The sequence below is a fragment of the Bombus affinis genome, chromosome 13, assembly GCF_024516045.1.
Source record: "Bombus affinis isolate iyBomAffi1 chromosome 13, iyBomAffi1.2, whole genome shotgun sequence".
NCBI lineage: Eukaryota > Metazoa > Arthropoda > Insecta > Hymenoptera > Apidae > Bombus > Bombus affinis.
In genome coordinates this window covers 8,369,134-8,396,949 of record NC_066356.1, presented here as the reverse complement: position 1 = coordinate 8,396,949, position 27,816 = coordinate 8,369,134, and the positions used below count along the sequence as shown (strand labels likewise).

General features: G+C 38.3%; 1 protein-coding gene across 3 annotated transcripts in view; it reads right to left on the bottom strand.

Annotated features, from left to right (window-relative positions):
- Nucleotides 1–27,816, bottom strand: part of LOC126922904 (zinc finger protein rotund-like) — a 249,980-nt gene that overhangs the window by 98,071 nt on the left and 124,093 nt on the right. For 2 of the 3 annotated variants that reach the window (XM_050735844.1, XM_050735842.1), the window contains exons 3-4: nucleotides 22,466–22,534; nucleotides 22,331–22,382 (exon numbers count right to left, since the gene is read on the bottom strand). In XM_050735844.1, the coding sequence (XP_050591801.1) occupies nucleotides 22,331–22,382; nucleotides 22,466–22,534 (121 nt within the window). The remainder of the gene's footprint in view (nucleotides 1–22,330; nucleotides 22,383–22,465; nucleotides 22,535–27,816) is intronic. The other variant, XM_050735843.1, reaches the window with a different exon arrangement.

Genomic DNA, 27,816 nt, shown 5'->3' with positions numbered 1-27,816 from the left:
AGTCTAACCTGCTTCCTTATAAACAAATAATTTATGTATGTCACGCGATACCAATTAAGTCTGTTATTTATTTAAAACAAGAACATAAAATTGAAAGAATTTTGTTATTTAAATACCGTGCCTGTATTTTAAGGCTGCTTTAGGCTATTTATTTCTCCAATGTATGTTAATAAAACATTGTGATCGATATTAAGTATTATTACAATGTATTAATTTTAATTGTGAATTAACACGTTTATAGATAGCTATTATACTATTATTTACATTTTCAACTATAACATTTTCTAGTTACTAAACGAGTTACATTTTTGCTGGTACTCACTGTCTGATGGAAGATTCAGATATGAGCCACCGGTGGTGCACGCCGCCTGATGGCAGGTTCGAGCGTGAGCGACCGGTGGAACGCGTCGGCGTGAACGTGTTAATATCCACGTTCAAAATATTCGTCAATTACGTTGAACATTATTCGGGAAATAAAATGGAACTTGATTGTTTCAAAGTTCAAATATCTTTTAATCTAAAAAGTGAATGCACTGGAAATGAAATAATCTGTCGAGACCACTTTTTGCCACTTTGGTCTTTGATATATTCCAAAGAATTTTATTATCGATAGGAAATAAACAGATTAATATCTAAAGTATTTATTAATTATATTAAACAAACATTATGCAGCGTGAAATTCGATTACCATCGCGATCAGGTGGAAATATTAATTGGCGAAAAATTTCTTTTGCTCATAGGACTGTATAAATATAACACGAACGTTAGAGTTATACGTGTTTTATGATCGTGACTAACCAGATTAGAAAGTCACTATCGCAACGAATAGATATTTATTTATTAAACTGGTTCGGTGGTTTCGCGAGCGTTATTGAATCAGAGAAATTTCTGTTGCCATTCATCGCGACAATTAATACGATATAATATGCCGATTAAGTGGCAACGACAGAAAAAATGATAAAATGTTAACGTATCAGCGTGAACGCAATGCAGCTAATAACAGCGTAATTCAAGGAATTCTGCCTGCGTTTATCGTAACGAGTGATCTTGAATAAAAAAGATTATAATTAGAGGGCATTATGCGATGCCGCGGAAATAAATGTCGTTACAGAAATGCCCGCAGTATCTGCCTTCGTCTTTTTCTTCTTTCTACTGTTACGAAGATGCACAGTTAAGATACTTTCTTCTATTATCGATAAATAACAGATAATAAATCCGCGTAACGTGATCTCAATGAAAGTTAACACACATGTTACGGCACATAATAATGTTTCGTACGATGTTAACGATTGGTTCCAGGAAATTGTAGTTTAGAAAAGTAAAAGTTCCCAGAGCAATCATCGTTACGAGATAATTACAATTTGTAGAAGTTTTCGATAAGAAATAAGGAATCGATCGTTTCAAACGATCTCCAGAACTTTTCCTTCCAATTATTACTGTTCGACTAATCTACAATTATCGAAATTCATTTTGCACCTGATAATGATACTCACCTTTCGATTCCTAATACCAGAGAATTCAAAGTCCCATACTATTCAGATTATATTTGTTCGGAAGATAATTATTAAATCTCGGAATAATTAAATCCTCGAATTGAATTTTCAATCTTTCCCTTACGATCCCTACTTTCGAAGAAGAAGGTCGAATATTACCACGCTGCTATATATAATCTTCAAAAATAATATCTAGAACACTGTATTACCACTTTCAAGATGGTATCTAATCATCAAAACTCTGTCACCTCTCAATCTCTATGGAACTCCAACACTTCTAATTCGAAGAAAAGTCAGATATTACCAGAATAACATTCAATCAGCCAAAGTCCCATTATCTTTACATAAATTTCAAAGGGAGATCGATCCCTACCAAATTATCTCTCTAATTTAAAGAAACATCAAATATCAAATAATATCAAAATTCTACATCAAATATTTCAATCACTAAACGACCCTCAAAAAATTATCCAACCCCCATTACCTCTGTATAAATTCCTGAAGAAGATCGAATCTCATCGAACTATTTCCCCCTATCAACCATCGATTAAAACGAAACAAAATCAAAAAGAAAAAGGGAGAACGAACGTAATAACCCGAAAACTCACCTCGAAGAAAACAATGTCTCTAAATCTACTACATTCTCCGATTGAAAAAAGATCCTCTCGACCAGGAAAGACCTGCGTTACGTTTGATCGACGACGATAAAACCCGGACGATAATTGATGGAAGGTATACGGCGCGAGATATGAGGAATTGCACCGGTTACAAGCAAACACGCAGAGAAAGAGGCACGCGGATCGAGACTGACGCAACGGCGGCTGGTGCGAGGGGCAAGGATCCTGGCAGGTTGCAAGGACGAGTGATCCTGCATTACGAGTAGCTGTCATTAAAGGCAAGTTCTCAATATCGAGACCGAGCCACACGGCGAGTACAGGTGCATCCGCTCGGTGTGTGCGTGCGTTGTTCGATCGAACTCTGTTTCTCCTCGTTCCATCGCTTCTCTTCTCCTCGTCTTCTATTAACATTTTTCTTCCTGCCTGCTACCGGTGGTCTTCAAATCGACGTGATCGCGAGAAGAAAGTTTCGAGTTTCAGAGCGGTGTTTCTTATTACGCGTTTCTTTTCCTCGACATGCGTGGTCGAGGGCGAATCAAATGGAAATTCAAGCATTTAGACGAAGAGCGATGCTTCTTATCATTATTTTGATTAATCTTTCGTTTGCAGATCGTTGCGGGGATCAATAGGAGGATGTCCAGTGTTACGAGGTTTCCAATCTTTCGCTAGTATCGTTCGGTCAATTTATACGTCAGTTAGGTTCTTTAGCTTTGGACTGTTTAGTTTCGATTCGTATCTTCTGACAATTTTCATCGTGTAAAACGTAGGATGCAGATTAAATTGCGCTACTACAGAATTAAGTTACACAGAGTATCGTAAGTGAAATTGACTTTGGATAACAAAAGTGTTTAGAAACAGCCGCGAGTTACATACTAACAGACGATATTATTTGAGGGTTAATATGTAATGTAGTGGTTGATAAAAATATATCGGCACCTTTGTGAAAACAGATTTTTGTATTTTGTTCTCAATATGTAAATTTAATTAGAGTCGTGTTTTTAGAAGCCAAACTCTGGTGAACTCGACTTTCTGCGAGCCTCGAACTTTGTTACACAGGTAACGAACAGAGGAACAAATGATTTAATTTCATAAGTTCATTTATAACAGCAAGATGGCATAACCTTGCACTCTGTCAGGATTCCTGTTACAGCTGCTGCATATTGCGAATCTTCAAATAACAACGACGATCGTTAAAGAACTTTGCAAGTCGAAGAATTAACTGAATACACAGTTCACCGAATGCTACGTCTCTCGAGCCGATCGTTAAAATCGTTTCATCATGAGATCCGGAGCGGTTCTCCATTTCTCTTTTGCCTTTTTTTTCTTTTTTCTTCTTTTCAAACATCGACTTGGTTTTGCACGCCACGATCGAACGATTTCTGACTTTCATTACGCATTACGCGTTCCACGGGGTTTATTGCGCTCTCCTGATCCTCTCCGTTTCTTCGTTAATTCCTTTTCTCCGTCTTCCTTTCGTACGAGGCTGTCTTTCCTCCAAGATGAATTTTAGTACGGCCAAGAAAGTTGGATCGCGAGCGCGTAAAAAGCTGGCGGAAGCATTAGGAGCATTAAACGGAGGAAGCTGTAATGAATTACGTATCTGATCTGTTTCCTGCCAATAAGAGAAAAACCCACGTCGGTTCGACCTTGCCCAGCCATCAGATATCTTTAAAAATAAGATTCAATTACTGGAGCGGGGCAAATCGACGACCAAATTGCCTTCCAGTTTTCAGCCGACTCTTAACTCTAATTTCTTGTATTTTTACATAAGTATTATTTTCAACCCCGCAACGTTCTACCAAATTCGTTCCGAAGCAAAATAACCAAGAGGTGGCTTAAAGCAAAATTAATCGAACCTAGAGCATCATAGAAATCTTCTCAGCTTGCTCAATTACGAATAAATACATTGTACGTTACATAAAAATATAAATATAAATTCGACAGGAAATTCCAATTCCCTATGCCACGAATACATGAAAAATTCACAGCTTGCAATACTAGAAACTGGCAACTTTGACGAGAAACATGTTACACGTCGCGAGGAAAATAATATTTCTCCCCAGGTAGTTCTCATCGTCCGTATACTATCCGTTTGAGAAACAAATTAACAGAGAGAACTGCACGGTATCAATAGCAATGACACGAGCAAGAGAAGCCAATTAATCTTAGTGTTAAATCGCGTCAGCGCTCTGTGCAGAAATTTTTGCAAATCACGTTTCTCCGTACATTTTTATCGCCTGGCTATTACCGTCGCGTTTAACTGGTAATTGGCTGGTTCATGCACGTGTAATTGCTCGTGCATATGCAGCCGCGACACTTTAACCCGTGACCAAAGAACACACGGGCCTTTAAGGTGTTATAGATTCTGCATACAGAAATTCAATTCCGTTTCTATTTGCATTTCGATTGCGCGCGTCTAAGAGCTATTTATTGAGAAGGAAAGGTAGTCGCCAACTGTACGATGTATATGTATGCGGTTTTTTCCTTCACCTGATTGGTGCATACGAAATGTCTTTTTTTCTTTTTTTTTCCCATTTTGCTTGCAGATGATATTCGATGGTTATGAATCACGTTAACACTATCACGAGCTGCGACGTTATAATAACGTGATATAGGTGTGCGCTATACATAGAGATGTATTACAACTTTGATTTTTAGACCCATTACTCTTGTACCTGTATATCTCTCTTTACTCGTTTTTTAAAAGTCAATTTATATTATCACGCGAATAATATGTCAATCGATCAAGCCTCTCTGTTCGCTTGATTAATACGACAAAATTGTTCATAGTAGTAATCCAATAATTGGTTTGAATATATTAATCATCTTGATAAATTATTCGCTACATTGAAACGCTGTACCTTCAACTATACCTTCGATTACTTTTTCAACAGCGGGGTTAAGCTTCTAGAATTAATGTATAGCTTAAATGCTACACAAGATGCTAAACCTAAGACAAATAAGAAAAAATCCACGAGAGAGCTATATTAGTCTTTGGCATTTCGAAAAATCATTCTCCTAAAGATCAACACGATAACTGTGCAAATTTATTTTCCTAACAAAAATCAACCTTCCCTGTAAATTCGTTTTCACGCTGTGTCCTTATCTATGCAATCTTTCATCGGAGTAAACTCTATACGAAACAATTGTCATATTTTATTTCATGAACATATTTCATACGTCGTACGTTTATTCTCGTACTAAAAATCAACCTTTTCCATAGATTTATCTCTACGGTATCTTTCTTGCTTTACTCGTCTCTTATAAAAAAAAAAAAACTCCATATACGAGAAACAATTGTCGTATAATCAGCATCGTGAAATATAATGGCGCGAGTTAAGTACAAAGGGTTAGTCAACGTCCACGCGATACAACATTTCTTTTCGCTTGAAAACAGACGTCGAATCGGTTCTCCTGGCGACTATACGTAACGTTCTCCTCGCGGCACAATTAATTGATCTTTCCAGCGTGCTTGAACTCGATAATTATCATTTGCATACGCGATCTCGTGCACTGTGAGCCCCGATCGTCTTTCTCGCTTTGCTCGGTCGACGGGGGACGGCGGCAGGTTCTCCTTCGACCGGCAATTATCGCACGGAATATCGCAATACGGCGGAAAGCTGCAGCAAGTGCGACATTTTTCTACGTCGTTCCGCTTCATTGCAATTCGACCATGATCTATCGCTGCTTATCCACCTATTAAACCTGGAAGAACGTCGAAAACGTACCCGGGCCGCTCTTTCCTTCGATTTTGACTGGATACTACAGCCGATAAGAATCGACGATTCGTACGACGATTCCAACGACTTCTTTTACTTCCATTAATTTCTTCGATAGGATAATTTTAGCACCAGACTTCCAGTTCGAATGTTAAACACGCGATGTGTTCCTCACTCTGATTAATCGTTTTGTTGACGATGAAGATTGGGATAATCTTTTAACCTCCATGAATAATTTGGTGCATGTATTTATGAGATGTCGGTTGATTTCTGAAGAATTAGATACCAATCGCTGTTTAAAATTAGGCAACTGTCGGGTTAATTGTTAATTGTTGGAAAGATTTGATCATTTTCTCTCCTTAAGAGGTAGCCATTGAGTCCTATCATTTTTGTTCTATCTTCTGTTTCTTTCTATTTCTTTTTTCAAACGACTAATTGGCTCAATTTCACGTTAGCGCGAGAGGAATGATAGAGAGAAGTATCGTAGAAATATCGGAATGATATTAACCTGGTTGCATGTACAGCACAAGAAGACTCTAACAGAGAAGGATCAAGAGATCATCGGTAGCAAGTAGACTAAGGTTGCTGAAATGATATGCTTCTCGGAAAATTGCATAAGATCTTTAACCTGTACATAGTATAAGCAAAAAATGTCGGAGTCGTTAATAATATTTCTTTAAACAGCTTTAACATTTACGTATCGAAGATCTTGAACTTCACATACATGGAGAATATATTTTGATCAAAATAAGAGAAAAAAGAATGATTAATCATTTCTATGTTACATTCGAACGGAGTAGAATTCCTGCGATGAATTTATCAGAAAAATTTTCCGTTTACATAGGAGAGATCGTCGTAAAGCAGAAGTCGAGAGGTGGCTCTTTATACTCGCTGAATGGAACACGATAATGTGACGCGAAATGGGAATAAAAGCCGACTCTGCTAAGTTTAGAAACGCAAAGCAATCCAGCCGACTAGGAACAAGATACATTACCTCTTTCAGAACTCCTCTTTTTTTTTTTCTTTTTTACTGCCGTCTCGAGAACAATATTCATCTTTTTATTCTATTTAGCCGTCGATACAGGATGCAGATTCATCTCGCAGTTGTTTACGAGGCAAATTTCGAGGACGATCAACATTTTTCGAAAATCACGCTACCACTCCCGGCCAATTTATTATCCGCCCGCTCCTTTCTTCTACGTCATGCCTGCTTGCTTGCCTTCATATTTTTCTATATATTTTCGGAAATGAGCTACGAACCCGATTTCTCGATGACAAAACCCGCTGAACTTTCCGACAAAAGCCAAGTAATTCCGTTGATTTATGTAGAAGCGACCTTCGCTAATTTAAGATCGATAAATCCTGTTTCGAATGCTTGATAAGCCTAACAGCTGTTTATATATTAATAGAAAATTTAATCAGAATGCTGAACGTAAAGATGTATAAAACATTCAACACATATACAGTCTTCGTTTCTTTATTGATTATTTCAATATCGATTAATTCTAATAATTTTACAATTCCACGAACGTCAGATTGCCATATAATTTCGATAGCTCGCATTCGTATTCTAAACAGTAAAATTGCTATTTTTAATCTACTGGTTGTATCTAACGTATGAAACGAATCTCTACTTAAACTGCATTTCTCTAATCGTATCTGTAAAAATACAAATATGCATAGATATCTGCAGTCCGGTTGCAAACTTCGTAATCCAAACTCTACGTTCTCCAATTTATTTTATTTTCATTTACATTTCGAATTGCATAACTGTTTAACAGCGAACCGTAAAAGTAACGAGCGTACAAGCGAGCTAATGGCACTGTACAAGTTCGAAATGAATTTTCATCTGTAGTTCGAATCGCACAGCTATCTAAGAAAATGAAAGTTGCGGAAAGTAAAAGTTCCGAATCTAAAAATAAACCGAGCGAACCGCAACAATTCGAACTGAATTTTCAATTACGTCTCGAATCGCTTAACTGTTTAAGAGCTGTAAAGACTGTAAAAGTTCTGAGTGTAAAAGCTAATTAAACGAACTGTGCAACTTCGAAATGAATTCTCATCCGTGTGTTCGACTCGTATAAACGTTTAAGAATAAATTGTGAAAGATCGATCTTTCGATCGTAACTCGTTGCTCGTTCGAAAGGCGTACGCGCGAAAAAGCGTCGCACTATTTACAACGAGCGTTAATTTCGCCGCGTGTTTTCATCATCACTGAGATCATTAATGAGGGATGACGTCAGGCGGCCCGAGGCATTCTACGCCACCAACAACTTCAATGGTATTATGGTTTCGGCGCCTGCTCGCGTGAAAAACGCTTCCTTTTTCCTCCTTTTTCTTTTCCTCCTCTTCAGCACGCCTCCCCCTTTTGTTACGATTTCATTCACCAGCCGTTCGAACGAATCGCTCCTTTTTCTCCGTTCAACTCCAGGCACCCGCGTTTTTCTTTTATTTATTCTCTTCGCCTTAGCGCGATATATACGCGAAACCACTCCAATACTCGCGGCGTTCCTCTCAACCTCCATCTTTACTTATAAATTCGTTGCTTCTCCAAATTCTCGAGGAATGAAACGATAAGTTGGAAGCATTTTTCACGATTAACGTGTAATCGTTTATGCAAAACGATTCTACGAAACATCGACTGCGTATTGAGAAACGTTGTTAAAAGAATAGAATATGTTAATATTTTCTGAAGATGTTTTTTTTATGGGAGAAATATTAAATAAGATTCTATTTGCAGATAATGGAATAAAAAGATTTGTCATGCAAAGGCAGATGATCTTCTGCGCAAAAGCCAATTCAAAGTATTACATGCGATTTTTTCAATGGACCCTCAGCGTGCATAAGATACTGTTCATCAAACGACGTCATAACGACCATTGTCTTCCCCTGTGCAATGACTTTCACGAGTTTCCAGACTTGAACATGCACAAGCGAGAGAAACATTCTATCAATTCTGTACGAATCCTCTCAGATGTTCAAAGTTAATCATCAAAAATGACATAAGCCCTGTACAAATATATTTCCTTCCAAACTCTGCTGGTCATTCAACCAACTGTGACTTGTCATTCTAAAAACACTGGACGATTGGATTTTACCTTTCTGATATATCCTTGCGTCGAGAAATCGTCATTCGTCGTCCATTGTGTATTCTATTTTGTCGGCAACTAAGTGATTGCGGATTTTGTCAATACCACCTAATGGCAAAATCCGCAATCACTTAGTTGCCAAGCCAATACGTAAGTTGAAAAAGAAAAAGCAAAGAAAAACACGATGTTCGATTATGGTTATCGTTTCATATAGCAACGATAATTTACAGTAATTATCGTTGAGCAACCGTAACAGGGATTGGCAAGACGGTAGAAACTTCGTAAAGATTGGCCAAGTTGCCTACGTGTGGCGCGATTCTAACTGTAATCAAGTATTTAACCGAGCAACGAGACAAATGTAATGAGGGAACGAGCGGAGACAATCGTCGCCGGAAAACCGAAAAATCTGTCGCGGGCACCGGAAGCTTCCAACGAACGGCGACCTCGAGCAACCGCGAGACAATGCGAAAAGACATAATTGCGAGAGCGTGAGATTGCCTTGTGTATATATATAATATACTATATCTTATGCCATGCGAAAAAAAAGAGAAAAAAAAAAAAGGAACACAGGGAATTAATAACGAAATCACGTTGCCATTACCTTGGAACAATTTCGACAACCAGGCATTAAGTCTTAAATTACGACTGATCTTCGGACAAATCGTATAATTCGTATAATTAAAAGCGAAGGTAATTCTTAATCAGGCAACCTTGTATCGATTGTGCAATTTAATTAATCCTTTTAAGACTGAGTGTTCTTTCGACAGTGGGAACAAGTCCATTTTCGTCAATTGTTAACGATAGAAATTCACCTGCTTCGATGAATTGTAATCTTGTTGGTGTAGTTCGGTATAAAACGGTGGTGGAATTTTTGTAATTGAATAACGTTCTATTGTAAAGGATAAAAAGGATTGGAAGACATACGACGAGGAAAAAAGAGAAATTTTACTTTGGAATCGATACACCGTGAATTTTGATCATTTTCGTACTAAATATTCGCCATATGGCTAACAGTCATCTATTTTATGATACACGTTATATTTATTCGTTGATTTTACCGAATATAAAATCCGGTTTGCAAAATTACACTGTCTTCTTTCTATTTTCTATTTTATGAATTTTCTTTCATCTTCCACTTACTCGATTGATTTTGATTTTATAATAGCTCGTTAGAGTAGAAAGAATCGGTGAAAGTCGAGGGTTGGTCCATGAATGGACGAATGAAAGTAAAAATTTCACTAAATAAAAAGTCAACGCGAAAAGAGGATCTCTTTTGCGGAACTTAAGCTCGCGGGAAACGGGACTAATGGTCGTGGGAGCGCACCAATTGTCTCCATTGTGACACATGTTTATAATTGTTTACCAGCTGCGTCGAAACGAGCCGGAATTCGACTAGCCTCTGCCTCTTTCGTCGAGGAATTTCGACCGTTCCTCTCGCCAACCAACGATTCTTTCTCCTCTTCGTAGTTTCTTAAATTCCTCTGTTTCGTAGCAATTAAGATATTGCTATTTTAAAACGATTATACGAGTGATAATTATTTTAAACGATTACTTAAATGATAATTATTTTAAACGGCGAACGATTAAGATTTTTGCAAATCGATTTAGAATGAAAATATTCCGTGCAATGGATCGAATAATTTTTGCCCGTTCGAAGGCAGAAAATCTTTCGAGACGAAGTTTCGACGAGCTTGAAGCGTAGTCGTAAGTTTCAAATGTATTCTATGCAGAGAATTAATTATATATCGTGAAAATCACGCGGCGTAAAATATTGTACGGTATAAATTATTCCACTTGTCAAACGCGAATGCATTGGAAGAAAGGGGGAAAAAATTGCCGCGTTACGAAATATCAATAGTGGAGATAGAAAGAAATAAAAGTTTCGATTATTTGACTCTGATTTGCCAATTCTCATTGAACAATTCCAATTCAGATTAAAAAAAGAATTCAACGTTTCAATAAAATTCAAACATCTAAATACAGGAATTTCGATTTGAAGAAGAAGTTGAGATTCGTGGGGAAATAATCCTTTGATATATTTGTATCTCTGGAAATAAGTGAAAATTCTATTTCTTTAATTTCAACGTCTCTGTTCTTTAGATTGAAGATCCGCAGTGTAAACTGGAAAAAGAAAATCGTTGATATTCGTAGGAAAACAATTCAATATCGAGTTTCAATATCTCAATTTTAGCTGGCCAATTTCACAAGATAAATAAATACATAAAATACAAATGAAATTGCAAAAATATCAACGGCATGATAATTCCTAGGAAAATCGTTTTTTCTACATATATACATACGTGCATAGATAATACGCATGACTATAAATACATATAAAACTACTATACTATAAAAATAGATATAAATCGCGAGTAACGAAAAGCGAAAAGAATGTTTAAGAACATGTGGAAAAGATGTTGACATTTCTAGCAAAATAATTCCTGTTAGATCGATATAAACTGTGACTGGTAAAGAGATGAAAAAGTGTTTGAAAATGATGGGGAAAAATGAACGAAAAATTGTGCTGTTCGTATGATCGAAGAATGAAAGCGACGGGTGAAAGGGTCGGGCGATAAAGAGGCACGCTGTTATCATTACGATTCTGATTCGGGCCATTAAGATCTCTGTCGTAACAGCCGCGAACACGACGCCGTGGCCTGTGCTTGTCTCCTCGACACTCATGAATATTCGATTGCGAGTCGTCGAGAGCGATCGTGACGTCATCGAGTCGGAAGGATCAAGGATCCTGTCTCTCTGCGCTTTCGATTGGTTTCACTGTCTCGCGATGCACCGTATGCCTTTTTGCTTCGATTAATAGAAACACGGAAGGCCCGCGGGCTATCTTTTTTTAAAGAAAAAGAGGAAAGGGAAGAAAAATGTTGCGAAATAGCGGAATGGAAAATAGGACACGTCGAGAATATATTTATTGCTGAAGGAGCAAATAGCCGAAACTCACGATAGGTCACTCGTACGTTATTGGCGCCTGATAAAGAATTCTTGATAAAGAAACAGAAAGAAGAAGATGCAACAATGACGGAAATTAAAGATTTGAAAAGTAATACGCATAATACGCTTGTAACTAATAGAACACAATGTAAAATAAATTTTAAGTTTCCTGGACGAAATAAATCCTTTGCATCGCCTATTGAAACTGTACTAATTCGCTTAATAACACTAGCAATTATCTGATTATTTATTAATTAGAGGAATTAGTAACTAAGGTAACCGTATTAAATTGAGAAAATACTATATTTGAATATTTATATGTTTTTAGAAGAATACTATACTGCAAATATTACTTGAATATTTATATATTTCTAACAAGCGTGCAATTCTGGTCGCTAATACTTTACCACGAGATGTGACGCTAAACCATAAATAAACAAGTAAATAAAAAAGGAAGTGTAGGCAAATGGAATAAAAGTTTTGCTTAAAGCGTTGATCGATCTTTGACGGGGAAAATATTTGCCGGTAATATTGGTATTCGTTACATGCATATTAGATTCGTGTTACGTATTAACATGTTAAATTCAGATTTACGCGAATGTTAATTTTTAAGCAGATAAAAATTCTTAGAAGAATCTCGATATTCGTGTTATTAATTTCTCTAAAATATGAATCTGTCTAATCTAAAATATGAATAATTATCATTTGATTCTACGATTTAGAATTTCGCAAAAAAAGAACAAGGAAATCGCCATTTATAATCGGAGGCCAATTTCAAAATTCCCATTTACTTCTCGTACAGTGAAATTCAGTAAACTCAGCAAGCGAGAAATCAATTATTAAAAGATCCGATAACGCCACTCTAATCTAATTCTAAATTACATTCGCTCAGTATTCAAACGATGTGTAATCGCGATTTTGACGTTTCCTTAAAACCCATTTACAACTTGCAAAAGCAATTTTTTCAATCGTTCAAGGATATACAAAGATGTTTGAGTTCGTCGAAATCTGCGATCTTCGATTCGAAGGAAGAAAATTGATGGAACGACGCCTTATAATCTTGGAAACATTTCGCAGAATAAAGAGGGATAAATACAATAGTATTTTTATGTTTTTCGCCTTTCCACTCGAATCTTTACTACTCTTACTTTTATTTTTATTTTTCTTCGCACATCGAATTGCATAAATTCTTCATTTTTGCCATTCCGACGGATTATAATTTTTTGCAGCCGATAGTTCGTTCAAGTTCAAGAATTAACCGGCTTGAATTATGCAAACGACTGGCAGCAAAATGTTAGCGGTAGCGGGGAACAGCGATCGATCTCATTCGATGCTCAACGAGGTGCACCATGGAAGAGTCTGTGTGCGCACAACACCGAGTAATATAAAATTTAGATCGGGACGAGCTACGATCGCAAGTTCGTACGTGCGGAAACCGAGATTTCGAAGAATCGGGTGGACCTTACGATAAATCCGTGACACGCCGAGAAATTCAATTAGATATCTCCCTCAGTGCTCGTTGAATTTAATTATCCGTTTACTTGATTTTTCAAATTGAGTCTTGTGTCTTGGAATGCTTGAAAGGAGACTGTGTATTTAATATTAGTCATTCTTCTAAAAAATTTCCACATATGTCACAACGTGGTAAACGGCTTTAAGCTGTTTCCGAACATCGTTCGATTAATTTTGACGTCTATCCATCGCAAACTATTCCTTCAAACTCTTAATGAAATTCCTCTTGAGCGTAGAATCTATCAATATCACTAAGATTTGAAGCGATACGATGATAAAAAAACTCAGTCTCGTGGAGTGAATATTACGCTCTTCGAAATACGAACGAGGGAATCAAATGTCTTGCGAAGCGCCTGCGAATGTGAATAACTTGCAGCTCCTATCGTTGGCGATTAACTTTTTGCAAACTTTCGACGAGGCTTTGCAAAGATCCAAAATTCCACAGATTTAAATAACGAGAAACTCAAAACTTTCAGAATATAAATCGGCGGCTGGCGTACAAATTTCTAAAGATTTCAAAATCCGAAGAATTTAAATCGAAAGTTCCGACGAATTATGCGCGGCAGAAAATTACAAAATTTCGGCAATTTGAGCATGAAAGGAACAAAGAGGGTAAAAAATAAAAAAGGAAAAAACAAAGAAATTCCAAAGCTGCGAAAGACAACAGAGAGAACGAACGTCTTCCTACGCTACGATCTCGTCCAGCGACAAAAGGAGCTAGTGGCGATCCGCGACGTGGCTGTTTCTCGTTTTAACAAGACATTTTAGTCGATGAGCGTACGCCCGAGGCGACTATTGTCCGGGGAGCTGAAAAGGTCCCGAGACGGAATTAAAAATCAGATGCACATTTGGCAAGGCCGTTATGTCATCGAGCAACTATTAGACCAGTTAGCCGATCACCTCGAGGGCATCTGCATATACGTAGGCCGAGATCGTTAAGAAATCGTTCTCGTGGCGGTCGTTAAAAAATATTTTTCTCGCTGTACCAACGCGACAGAGAATTCGAGAGCTTGTGGAGGAATGGAACGTCGGCGAAGGGGAAGAGCGAAGAAGCAACCACGACTTCTTTGGTATTTCTAAAGGTTTTTCATTACACGGAGTGGCTGACGCGACTCTTGTTCCTTTTTCCTCGTTCGAATTCTGGCACGCCAATGAAATTCCCCCGGAAGAGGTCTCGCTGCCGCCATTTAAATCTCCATAGATAGGAAAATCTTGACGCTGCTTTCTTTCCACGGCCAGTCGCGTTTCTCGACGTTACGGCGTTTACGCGACGAATCTCGCCGATTTGCTATGTTTCTTCGTTGCTGATGCTTCGACTTCGTCTGTGACGAACGTTACACAACGTGACAGTGTTTCGCTGTACGTTAAAATTTGGATCGCGAGGGGCAGAATTCTCAAGATTTTCAAGAGGATCGATAGCTATATAGATGCGATATATATGGAAATTGCGAATATACAATTAGGAATATCGATGATTTCTTCAAGGATATTGCAATAGATTTTTAATTTTTTTTACATAAGAAACCTACATTTTGATATTCGAACATTTTCTAGCTGTTTCTAATCGCACAGCGAAAATTTGGATTTCAAAGGGAAAGAGCGAAATAATGCGATATAATTTTGGAAACTATTTGAAGAATATCGTATAATACTATTCAGGAAATCAATTTAAATCAATTCGATTTAAATCTTTCAAATAAATATGATACGCTTTATTGCTGGCAGAAAGAAAACGACACGTAAAAAGACGGGAAATCTCTAAATAAAGAGCTTAATTACGTTTTTAAAAGATTGACAAACTAAATGACAAGTTAAACATCGCTTCGATAAAACTGTATCTGAAAAATTCCTTATCTGGAGCCATAGTGTCTTTCTGTTAGCCGAAAAACTTCCATCTGTATTAAAAATTGACTCCGAATTCTAGCCAACTTACAGGGAGAACTGAATAAAAACAGAATAATCGCTTAATAAAATCGATCGCTGGCAGCGATTCGTCAGCAAAACGAAGCGACACGAGGAAAATTGAAACAGTGTAACGTGGAGGAGAAATCGAGAATCTATCGGTTTGCAGTCAGAAGACATTCATTTTTTTCTTTAGTAGCGGAATTTCTCGGGGTTAAGGAAGCGAGGGAATGTTTTTTCCTCGAGTAGACAGACCGTCTGGCGATCGTCTGGCTCGGCTGATCGGTAGTTCAGGTGTTTTTACGGGTCTCTCCCTCTCTTCCTTTAAAACTCCAGTTTTTCTCCCCCTCTGTTGCTTCAGTTTGATGGCTTTTCCAGAGATTTTACCGCCCAGCCTTCGAGTTTTACGACGTCGTTGCTGGATTTTATATCACGACGTAGCGGCAGCTCGTCGATGAGCAACGACTCGATTTACACGTCGCTTTACAGAAACATATCCGCGGAAACGAGCCCTTCCAGACTTAAATTCGCTCTACACTTCCTTTACTTCCACTTTTCGCGCCAGACGACAGATATCAAGAACGATTTCTACGTGCCGTTTCGACGCCATTGTCTCGTACATAGGCGCTAATTGGAAGATTTTTAAGAATTATCGCCGACCTGACTTTTTCTTTCTTCTTGTCCTGTTCTTGAGGATTCTCAGACTGGTCGCGTTGAAAATCACAACGCCAACATAATCAGTGGAAGCATTATACTTAATTATCGAGGATTAATAAGACACTGATCGTTCGTGTAATCGGTTTAAACCAAATTGTATCACGATTCTTTCTAATTACATTCAATTAATTAGCGACTTGGTGATACGATTCTTTGAAATATTTGTTTCTGACCAATTATTCGCTAATTAGAAGATGGTGATCATGAAAGCTCGATAATTTAACAGGACTCACAGTGGCTTCGGTGATTTAGAAATTTTTCACAAAGTTTGAAAGATTGTAATTTGTATTCTTAATTCTTCGCGGGTCTTTTCTTTCGACACAATATCGTGGACACGTGATTTACTTGAGAATTATTACGACAAACGTAATTTTAACTGAGACAATTCTCTTGAATTATGCATTTACAGAAAATATTAAGGCGCAAGAATGCGCGTAAGAAATATCCAAAGTATAATCTTCGCGATATATTTCACGATTCCAACGTAGATTTTCTTTTCTTAATTACGCGCATAAGAATTGTAAACTCCGCATAACGTTACACGGTCCAGCCAAACCAAATAACATTATCAACCTAATCAATAAAATTAACTGCAACCTATATACCTTTTTCAGTAACTTCAGCATTACACGAATCATAAAATTGCGTTTCATAATGACTCTCGATTCGATTCAGTCTCTTAAAAGGAGCCAGGTGGATTAAACCGAGAGAAAAAATCAGATTTACGACGAATGCAAGTCATTCGACTGTAAAACAGCCGGCTGTTTGCGTTCATTTACGAATCTCGAACGGAAACGAAAGCGAGAGATGTCCATCTTGTTACGTGGATCATCGTAAGTTCGATCGAGGTTGGCTTTCGCGGGACGAAATTCGTCGATTCTTTGCTCCAGGCGTAACTTCGACACTTATCGTCGTTAGCGCGGACCTGTTTAACGAAGGAAGCGCAGAAACGCGAAACCGCTGGCTGCGAAATTACGTTTTCGCAATGCTTTGGCGAATTGGATCTATCGACTCGCGAATTTCCGACTACGCAGTGTTGAAAAAATCGGAAAAAGTTTCCTGAGTTAAAGCGGATATTGGCAAATATAAAATGAATTTATCACTTTCAATTTCTTTTGTTACGAGTTAGGATCGTCGTGATCTTTCCTCTAGATCTTTGAACTTGTGTATGCTCGTTATCGATCTATGCTTCCAAACAACATTTTCACGCGTCAAACAAGTCTCGATTCTGCTCGACAAATAAATAATCACACGCTGGATAAATCATCTAATTACGACAAGAAAAATAGCATGGTAAATCGACGTACATGTACGAGATCGAAACAGACTGTTAAATATATTCGCCATTCCCTGGATAAATATCTTGTTAACCGCCAAATAAATAATACCTAAAAATAATTACCCGACTTTTTTTCGATTTTCGTGAATTTACAGAAAATTCGAACACGCATACAAAATACAATACATTAGGTCGTCCGAAAAGTGTCTTTCTTTTACTGACACGTCTTTTACAACAACGCACCTTTATATATGAAACCTAATATATCAAACGCTGTGATCTTTATCTCGATAGAACAAAATGGATAATACGATAAATTCGATAAAATAATATAAAAGGGAAAATGTTGTGCATCCATTATTTCCTTATGAAACGAAAGAAACTTTCCGGACGACCTACTACAAAATACTAAGACACCGATTATCCAAATTGCGGTAGCTTCTATGATACTTGCTAACCATTTATAACAATTTAAACGATTAAATAACATTGCGAAAAATACGAATTTCCACGAAAGATCGAATAGTCACGCGCTGCCCAAATGACGCAATGGAAAACAAATTGCCAAGAAAGGACAAGAAGAAGAATGCCACTCCAAATCGATATGTAGGTGATCGAAGAAACAGTCTGCTTTAACGTATTCATCATTCGTTGACGAAACATCGTGTTAACCACCTGTAGCGATACAAAGAACATCGTGTCGTGAAAATGAAGCCGATCGCTTCCAATGTCGAAGGAATAAAAGGCCAGTGCAACCTGGTTCGGACCACGCATAGGTGAAAGTCGTTATCCGTTCCATTAACGAGCTGAACCAAGGCGTCATGGGATCGAGACAGTCCACGGGAATCGCTTCGTAACAGGGGAATTACCATGGCGAAGTTGCTTCGGTCATTAGAGACCGACCATTTGCCTCGGTTACGTTTCGAAAACGGAAATCGTGACGAAACCAGCCGACTCGAGAGAACTCGCGTGTTACCTCTCTCGGCTTTTCGGTTCTTTCGATCTTAATGACGGTGGGCTCTGTCTCTCGTTATTAGACTGCCACCATCTCGTTCTCTGTTCCATTTTTCTTCGGTTACGTTAGCACCGTATTTGTTGTTCTTCGAGCGTTTCTCTTGTTTGTTCGTCGGTTTCCGAGGTTTTTCAGATTACGTCTGGTTCGTATAGCGCCACGATGGTTTACGAGGTAAATTGTACAATTTACGATTGCAAGGTTGCGCATTTCTGTCCGCAAACTAATTTTCTTGCCTGTCGATTTCCAGAGATTTTTGAGATTATGTTTGGTTTTTAGCGTCGCTATTAAGTTCGTACTATGAATTTTGGTACAATTTGTAATTATACGTTTGCGAAGGCCGATTTTTCTTCGGATGAATGTTTGGTAGATGAAAATTATACTTCAGAAGGTGATAAGTTTTATTCGACATTTTTTACTCGTTTTATTTGATTCGCTGCAGATATTGTTAATACGAATAGAAAATGGAAGAATAGAAAAGATTTGTAATACAAATTTCGAGTGGAAAGGCAACAATATTGCGGGTTAAGTAATAACTCAATCTTTCGAGCCGTCATTATCATCGCCTCGCGTGTCTCGAAACCGAAATCCAGTCAACAGTTTTCGTTGTGCGACTCGAAAATCAGCCCCGAGGGTTGGCGTAAACGTTCCCCTCGACTATTCCTTAATGCACGGATCGCATGACGTTGAAATTTCGGATAAACCAGACCCAAGAATCGTTCGACGATGGCCCAAATTCACCAGCAGACATTCCTTTCCCTTGAGAATTTTCGGGCCACTCCAAGTGAATCAATTACGACGGTGACGAAACTGCTGATTCTTAACAAATGTCTCTAATTACGCGCCATTCATCCAGCTAACGAATTACTATGTAAAAACAATTTAATTTTTTATTCTAAAAATAACAAATAAAAATACACCAATAGTGTCGAGATAAAAGTAACCAAAAAATGAACAGCTGATTGCTAGACTGTGAATTTTTATATAATTACGAGATATTTGAAGATGCAAAAATCTACAAAATCCAGGTAATCCAGGTAATCCAGGTTTGGCAGGTGAAACGAATTTTTGCCTAAATTTATTCCCATCGTGGTCACAAGAATTTGAATTCGCATAAATATCCTCGGCGTACTAATTCTCTACCGCTCGGTCATTAAATAAAGGACATAAGCTAAACGCGAGGACAGACGTGTAAAAAATAGCTGGTAGAAAAAAGTAGCCGTTGTTTTGCTCAGTTTCTTTCCACTTATCAAGTGAATCGGTACACGAGGCACCGTCAGAACAGGCCAATATAGTGGGGAAAACGTGCGTCTCGTAAATGGCCGATCTACACGACACGTCGCGCGTGCCATTGGCAGTGAAAAACATTTATGGAAACGTGCTTCACCTTTTACGAGTGAAGCCACCGATTACTTAATCCCTTCGGGGAGAGCACCGGGAAAAAATGACGGCCTGTGAATGGCCTAGGTCATTGCCGGCGTTCCCTCCCGCTTCGTTAAACGCCGATCGATGATTTCAACTCTTTCGATAGCAGGAAAAAACCTGTGTCATTTTCTCTCGTTTATATCTGCCCGAATTCTAACGAGTCTTGCTCGACACTAATCATCGTCGAGAGGTTCTGCAAATGAAAAATTATAAATTGAAAGGCTGAATTTGCTTTCTAACTCTATACTCGTATCGTTGTTTTATTTTCTTCTGATTTTTTTATTGATTTTGAAGGTTCAATTTTTTTTTTTTTTTTTTTAGAATCGACGATACGGAGATCGAATACCGATCAATATCCGGCGAACGAGTTTCGGATAATTTGAGAACGGAGATGTTAGTTATAAGGATGTTTGAAAAATTGAAAGGCGATTTTAATTTTTTACCGGTTTGCAGGCTTCGATATTTTCTAATTCATGCTAGAAAGAATGAAATTTGATTAGGAGATTTCGCGAATTGAAATGAGGATTAAGAACGCGTTACGAATGCAAAAGTCGACCTGAATTTTTAATTCCTCGAAAGCCGTGATTTTTTTAAGACTGAAAATATAAAGAAGTAATTCTGGTTAAGCTGTTCTGAAAGCGGAAGACCTGACTAATTGAAAGAATCGTTTCATTTTTTCATTCATTCAGAATAACAGAAGGTAATATGATTTCTTCGATGGACGTCTTCTAAAATTACTTTTCGTAATTGTAAGAAACATTTTAATAAATAATTTTTAGAGTGTCAACGAACTCCCAAACGTGCGTACCAAAGCTAATTAAAGATCCAGCATCAAATCTGCATGCTTAAGAAAAATAATTCAAAGTATGAAAAGCGCAGGACGACTAAAACGAAAAAGTTAACGTAGAAACATCCACCTCGTTTTCCAAATTCTCCTAATTTTCTATTCCGCAAGAAAATCATAGCAAAACACTTATACAACCCCTTAATACCAATTCTCCTGTGTCGACCTATAAAAAGAATCTGTGGAAGACCGAGCGCGAGACAGAGGTCAGGGAAACTGCAACGCGGAAGAAGGAAGCCGAGAAAGAGGACCACATAAAGGACCAAAGAGAGGACCAACAGAGAAACAAGAGATCCTGGTCCGGTAACAGGTGAAAAAAAAAGAAGAAAGAGGGAAAAGGGAAAAGAAAAAGAAAAGGACAGGATGGGGACACGGTGGAATGATAAATTCGCGTTCACGCGTGTTTTTTGCCTGGCCCGAAGCGGTCCCGCTCCTGCTTCGATCCTAATCGACGATCTTACGTCACGGATGCAAAGTTACAACCGGTTTCAGACAGCGAACCAACCTTACGAACTATGTTTACACGTAACGTGCGTCAGCTTCGGTCCTGTCTCTCCTTCCTCCTCTTTTTTCTTTCTCTTTTCTTCAGACAACCAAAGGTCTTCTGGTCGGTGTTGGATTATTTAACGAGAAACCTCTGCTTAGTAAGATGAAATCATCTGGCGTGTCTGACATTGTATATTAAGCGAAGAATAAATAGTAGTTTGAGTGATTTGGTACTGCTAGAAGATTGTTCTGGTGGTCTTCTTTGGCCTTCTTGGCTTCGGTTCGGCTTATTTACTCGTTTTGAAATCACAGTTGCTATAGAATTATAGAATTTATAGAAGCTATTTCACATGGTACAATCTACGACGACGAAGATTGACAGAAAGTGAATTCATTTCGTGCTCGGTAGTTTCTAACGACGAAGATCGTGGAATTGAGAAATCGACAAAGAAAGTCTTCGTACCTTTATCCTCTTAGAAGCTCATAAAGAACGTCTGTCTTGTAGCGTCTATCTGATTAACATAGAATAGTTAATTAGATCTAAGAAATACCGAAAGATCAAAATCTAATCTTCGAAAAAAGAAGACAGGATCTTTCTCAGTGATACAAATCTAAAGATATAACTTTTAAAGATAGACATCACTCTGAACAGCACATACGATGTTCGACAACTACGTACAATCGATTTTCCTAACTTTAATAACTGCACAGAATTCTAACACCAAAATCACGATGAAGAGCCAACGAATAAATCGCGAATCTAGGTGGCACGAGCAATTTCCAAATTTTCAACCCCTCGATATCCTGGAATTGGCGATTCACCGTGAAAACCGCGTGGGTCCAGTCAACACGTTCTGTGCTGGCACCCTGGAACCGGAACGAGACAAAATTCGTCGAAAAGGAACAAAACGGGAGAAACGAAAGAAAAAAAGAATGAAACCGGAACGTGAAAGAAAAAAAGAAAAAAGAAACGGGAATACGTTCCATCCTCCGTGTCGTCGTTCACCTCTGTTATTTCAATATCCGTGAATGGCCGCACTATCGAATATTGAGTGCCAATATTTGCGCGCTCCTCGGTCCACGTTTATTCTATGTCCAAAATATTTTTTCCTCTAAGGTAGAAAAAGAAAGAGAGAGCGGGGGAAACGTTGACGATAAGAGAGCAACGGGAGAAAGGAGAAAGAGAGAGAAAAACGAGAAACACGCATAATTAAACCGGTGCCGCGAGGCATACGTTCACGGCCGATTAAGAGATCCAATTAAAGAAAGAAGGCAAAAGGACGACTCACCTTTCTGCAGTTGGCCATGGTCCGCGTTCATTTTCGCCTGCAACAGAAAGTGCTGCGCTTCACTAAGTAGAATTAGCACGGGGACCGTGAAAATTTCGGCCGTTCTGCTAAAATATGTGCAAGCGGTTGGCTCACCTCGTAACCTTGTTTCGCGCCCCGTCCGCCACCCCAATAGTCGCTCTCCTTGTCGTGCGGATTGCATTGCTGCGACAGAAAAAAATAGATATATGTTAGTTTATATAGAGCACAAAGCACCGAATATAGGGCACAATGTCTTTATTTTTCTATGTTTGAATTTATTCTTCTTGACTTAGATACAGCCGGAGGAAAAGATAGCTGGACGCGTAGTGGAAGTAGATATCATTGAAGTTTTTTTACATACATATGTATGTATGTGTGTACGCATTTGTAAATATGAATATTAATTCCAATTACGTGTACTATCGGGTACAAAATCCGCAATCACTTAGTTGCCAACTCAATAATTACAAAGACACGTAAAGACAAGCGAAGCTGAAATATCTAACGCTAATACGTTTAAATGAGTGTTTTATTTGTCGACCTACTTTTGATGTTTAATTCTTAATGGCGCACGTAGGACAGTGCTCTTCTTTTTCCATATTTCAAGTTATTCTTCTATTTATATTCTTCTATATTTTGTATCCCTTTCGTTTATTAAATAGGTGTTCATTTCTCGATTTACCTTTGATGACGAATTTTTAATAGCACACGTAATGTAGTCTCTCTTTCCCATGTTTAAATTGATTCTTCCGTTTCTAATCTTTCGTATCGTCCACTATGCTGCTTCCAGTATCTTGCGAGCTTAAATATCGCGTTGTATTTTAAGAGGTAGACGCGTCGTACGATTTTGGTCTCTACAGCTACACATTCGAATCGCTTGGCTACCGAGAGTCCTATAAGCGAACTAGAGTTGTAAAAATAAATCCTGGCAGTTATTGCACAATATATAAAAATGACTCGCTCATGACGACACCAAGTTTGACGCGATTACAATTTTGTGTCTGAAAACAGCTTGTTTCCATCACTTATTCCATCATATATTCGCCGTAGTTTCGTTCTAGGATCAAATAATCCAACTTGTTTCTTATTTTCTTCATTTCTCTGCTCGATTCCAAAAGCTATATCAATCGCGATAAATTTGCGAAACAGTGTGAAATACTACAACGAATCCTGATTTCCTATTTGATCATGAAACTGCACCGATTACGTTACATTTATAAAACAATATCAAATCCCACGAATCCTAATTTCTCTGGGCAATTGCGAAACTATGCTACCGTATGAGCCTGTTTTTGCACGCTGGATGCGTATCATGCAGAAAGAGAATCGTGTGAAAAGGGTCACGAAAAAATTGGTGTGGAACAAGGTATAAAACTTGTATTAAACTGACGCAAGTTATACAGCAGGCAATTTAAAATACAGAGACGCATTCGCTAAAAACATTTTGTTTAATATACACGTATAGCACGAGTGCTTAAGAAAGGACGATTTTCAAGTATCCGCGTAGGATACTAACCAACCAACTAATTATTACCGTGCGTCTTTGTAACCGTGTATGACTAAATCAAATGTGTAAATGCGAATAAAACGTGTCAAAAGAGCTGCGCGTTTCAAAGAACCGTGTAAGAAGGGTATCGCGTAGAAAGAGTCACCAGGAGCAATTACGTTAAGTAACGGAAAATAAGACCAGAGAATAAGTCGACGAGAAGATCATGATTCATCGTCTTTCATCGATGAACGACGTAACATCGTCGAATGACAATCACCGAAAACCGCGTAAAGAGTATCAATAATTGATAAATGGAGTATCGTAGCGAAGGACGAGGGTTGGTGAGCTGGTGGAAGTGAGGTGGAGCGTGGAAAGTAGTCGACGTAGCGAACTGGTGGAGGCGTGGGCAGCGAGGATCGAGGATGGCAAAGAGGACGGCGAGGGGTAAAAAGCACCGTCTAGACACAACATAGACGAGGGTGGCGGGCTTAGCCTGTGACCTTGGGCATCACTCGGCCTTCTACAGAGACAAACAATCCAACCCCCTGAACCATCTCTTTCGCTCATAAATTGTTAGGCGAAAACGCGTACTCCAGCCATAGGGGATGGAAAAGTTGTAATATAAAGGGGTTGTTTAAATCACGCGACGAAAGAATTCATTTGAGGGAAATTGAGCGAGATTTGATAAAATGAACCGAGCAACTGATATCTTTCGCTGTATGTTAATTTAATTAACATAAAAAAGAATCTCGCGCGATTTAATTAATATTTTATAAAATACACACGAGTAACCGGTTATTAATGCAGCACAGCTACCAGTGTATAAAGTCAGAATAAAAAATCTTGCACAATAGCGAAACGTTCGACGAAGAAACAAACGGAATTTTACATTACAAGTAATTTCGATCGATTACAAATTATCTGATTATCTCGTTAGAGTTCTATGATTTATAACAAGTACTTTGTCAATTTATCGGTAGTATTAATCCACGAATTATTGTCCGAGAAGTTTCGTATTTTTTCAAATCGTAGGACACGATGCAAGCAACGATGAGGGAATTATTAAGCCGTTTCTTCAAAATTCCTTTCCACAATCGAGTTTATTAAAAAACGGAATTCGATAATCGAAATTCTCCGAGAAGATGCTTAATAAACTGAATCTAATCAAATTGACCGCTAACAAAATTTTATCCGCATTGGAAAATAAAATTTGCATACGAGAAACTCCGCCCGAGTCTTCTCCAAATCCAGTCAACCCGAAAATGAAATTTTACTCTCGTTAAACGTAAAACTATAAATCGAACGTCACAAAAGGGAAGCTTCTTAATCTTTCGAATTTGTACACAGTAAATCACCGGCCGTCCCACTAATTGCCTACAGGAAAAAATTCTTTCCCTCGATTGACGGCTCCCACAACACGAAGCTGTGTCCAGGCTGGAAACCGTGGGCGATTTTAAAAGCCAACGAAATACACGTAGGACAAGGGGGACACCGGGGATGCCAGGAACATTAAGGGATGACCTCGTTTCCCTTCTCACGACCTCCTGAACCACAAACGACCGCGTACCACCCTCCGACAGGCCTCCGCAACTCGCAGGACCTTGCGTGTGGTCACGTATCCATCTCGAAGGACTCGGAATGCTCGAAGTAAAGGGTGGCCTATTCCGGACGAGGGATCGCGTTACACGAACGATAAAGTAAACGCGACCATTCGAATTCCTCTGTTCTTTCTACGTTATTCCTTGGTAAAATTGCTCGCAGTAGACTTTCTGATATATAGCTGACGTGTCTGAAATATTTGGCGAGCGATTTCACGTTGATAACGAAGCTTTTAATTCCTTCGAGAACGATCGTGTAATTTCTGTACCATTGCCATTTCACGACTGTGATAAGATGGTAGAAAAGTAATAAATAAATTATATTTCTGTATTATCGTAAATACGGACATTTTCGCAGATAATTTTATTCGATTTAATCTTTCTGAGAATGGCGGTGTAATTTTTGCTGTATTTTATAATTGTTGCAAAATGGTAAGAAAGAAAAAAAAAATAGTAGATAAATTAAGTGTACGTACAGTAAATACAGAGCTGTTTCTAAGATAATTTTATTAAATATTGCAATTTTTGTAACACTATTCGCGTTGCTCCATGTTCTCTAACGTAGGTGGCCATTTTTTGCGGAGACCAATGGTCATTTTTTGAAAACCAGTTAATAGCAAGGCACAGGTCTTATTTAATTTATTATATATTTAATTTAGACTCTATACAGAGGAGAAAGGAAATTAGTTTAGCAAATATCGCAACAAATATTTATAGATTAACGATTGAAAATGGTACATGGAAGGACAAAACGAGAACTTGATCGTAAAACAATCGTGCAATAATACTGAAATGCCATCAACCTTGTCGTAAGTCGATGTCGAAGGTGATTCGTCGATCGACCTAGTTCGGTAAGTACGAATCGATAGCGAGCCACTCGGTGGGACTGAATTTTACGCCCCCATAAATCCGAGGGTGTAGGACCGACCTAGAAACCGAGCTAAGGGACACCATAAGGCGTCGAAAGGGCAATGCTTTCGTCGGTCGCTCCACAGGTGGCTCGTGAAACGATCCGATTCTTGTGAGAAAGTCCAAGAACGTGAAGGGATATGCATTTTCCGTGCGAGGATGGTCAACGCGGCCCTAACGCCGTCGAAAGCTCACCCTCTCGCGAACGACCGGATAAAATCCCTTCCAGATATTGCGATCCTGTCCACCGACACTTTTATTGAAACAAAATTTCGATGTTTCTCCCATTCTATTTGCCTGTTGATCCGTGCATTTACGAAATTCCTTATTTCATCGAAATTTCTCCATTTATTTTTATCGATGCTGATGACTGAATTTCAACGTTTGGAGACATAATTAATCGTGTATCATATTTCGTAATTATTTTTACTGCGATAAAACGTAGGATATAGGACGAAAAGATTTCGTTTCTATTTTTTGGTGTTATGTTATAATATTGTATAAAATATTATATAATATGTTATAATATTGTATAAAATTGCCCGGACAAAAGATGTTTGTGAGTGTAAAGTACTTTTTATGGAAATTTAGAACTTTGCCAATTGCAAATTATTGTATTCCAAAGGATCTGAATTTCCTAGTTTAGTGTTACGAATTTGTGAATGCTTTTAAAAAATAAGATCCAAGTAGGCGAAGTCCATATAAAGTATCGGTTGATTTTAGAAATTTGAAAGTGCCACTGTGAGTTACCATCTTCTAAAATTATTCCAAGCTCCTGTAGTTTTTGGACATTTAACGAAACTAGTTCATTTCCATAGCCTCGTGTTCTAAAAGTTCTCGACTCCTACCAAAAGGAACAGACGTAGTAAATTGTTCGTATCAACCAATTAATCAAGTTGAAAATTGTACAATCTCTGTAATTCCAGGTAGCCATATTTTAAAGTTAGTCTCATTAGACGTACACACGCAACACTTGTCGAAAAGATTCTACTTCTCTTCTAAAAACTTTCGCCGCCCTAAGTGAAACCATCCGAAGGTGGGAAGATTCTTCACACGACAGAAAAAAATCATGAGTGTTTTGAAGCACAGACCGGAAATGGGTACTATCCGTTTCTATTTTAAAATCGTGAACGAGAGGAGACAGAAAGTTGGAGGAGCGAGCTCAGGGCGAAGGAAATCGTTGTTGAGCAGGAACAGACCGATTCATCCCTTAAATCCATCCATCCGCTGGCAGATGGAATCGAGATCGGTCACGTGACGGTTCAAATTGGATCTGGTAATGAGAAGAATAATTGAAGAGCCTGGAAGTCGAGCGACCGAGTAATGTCGCCCTTTGACATTTGTCTGACATTTCCTACAAGGGTTGCCGACCTAAATCCCTTTAAGTCGAACCGACCTTACATTATATTTACAGGAGAAAAAGCGGAAAGGAACTTTGGTTAGTTGCATTCTATTATACATCAAGACTA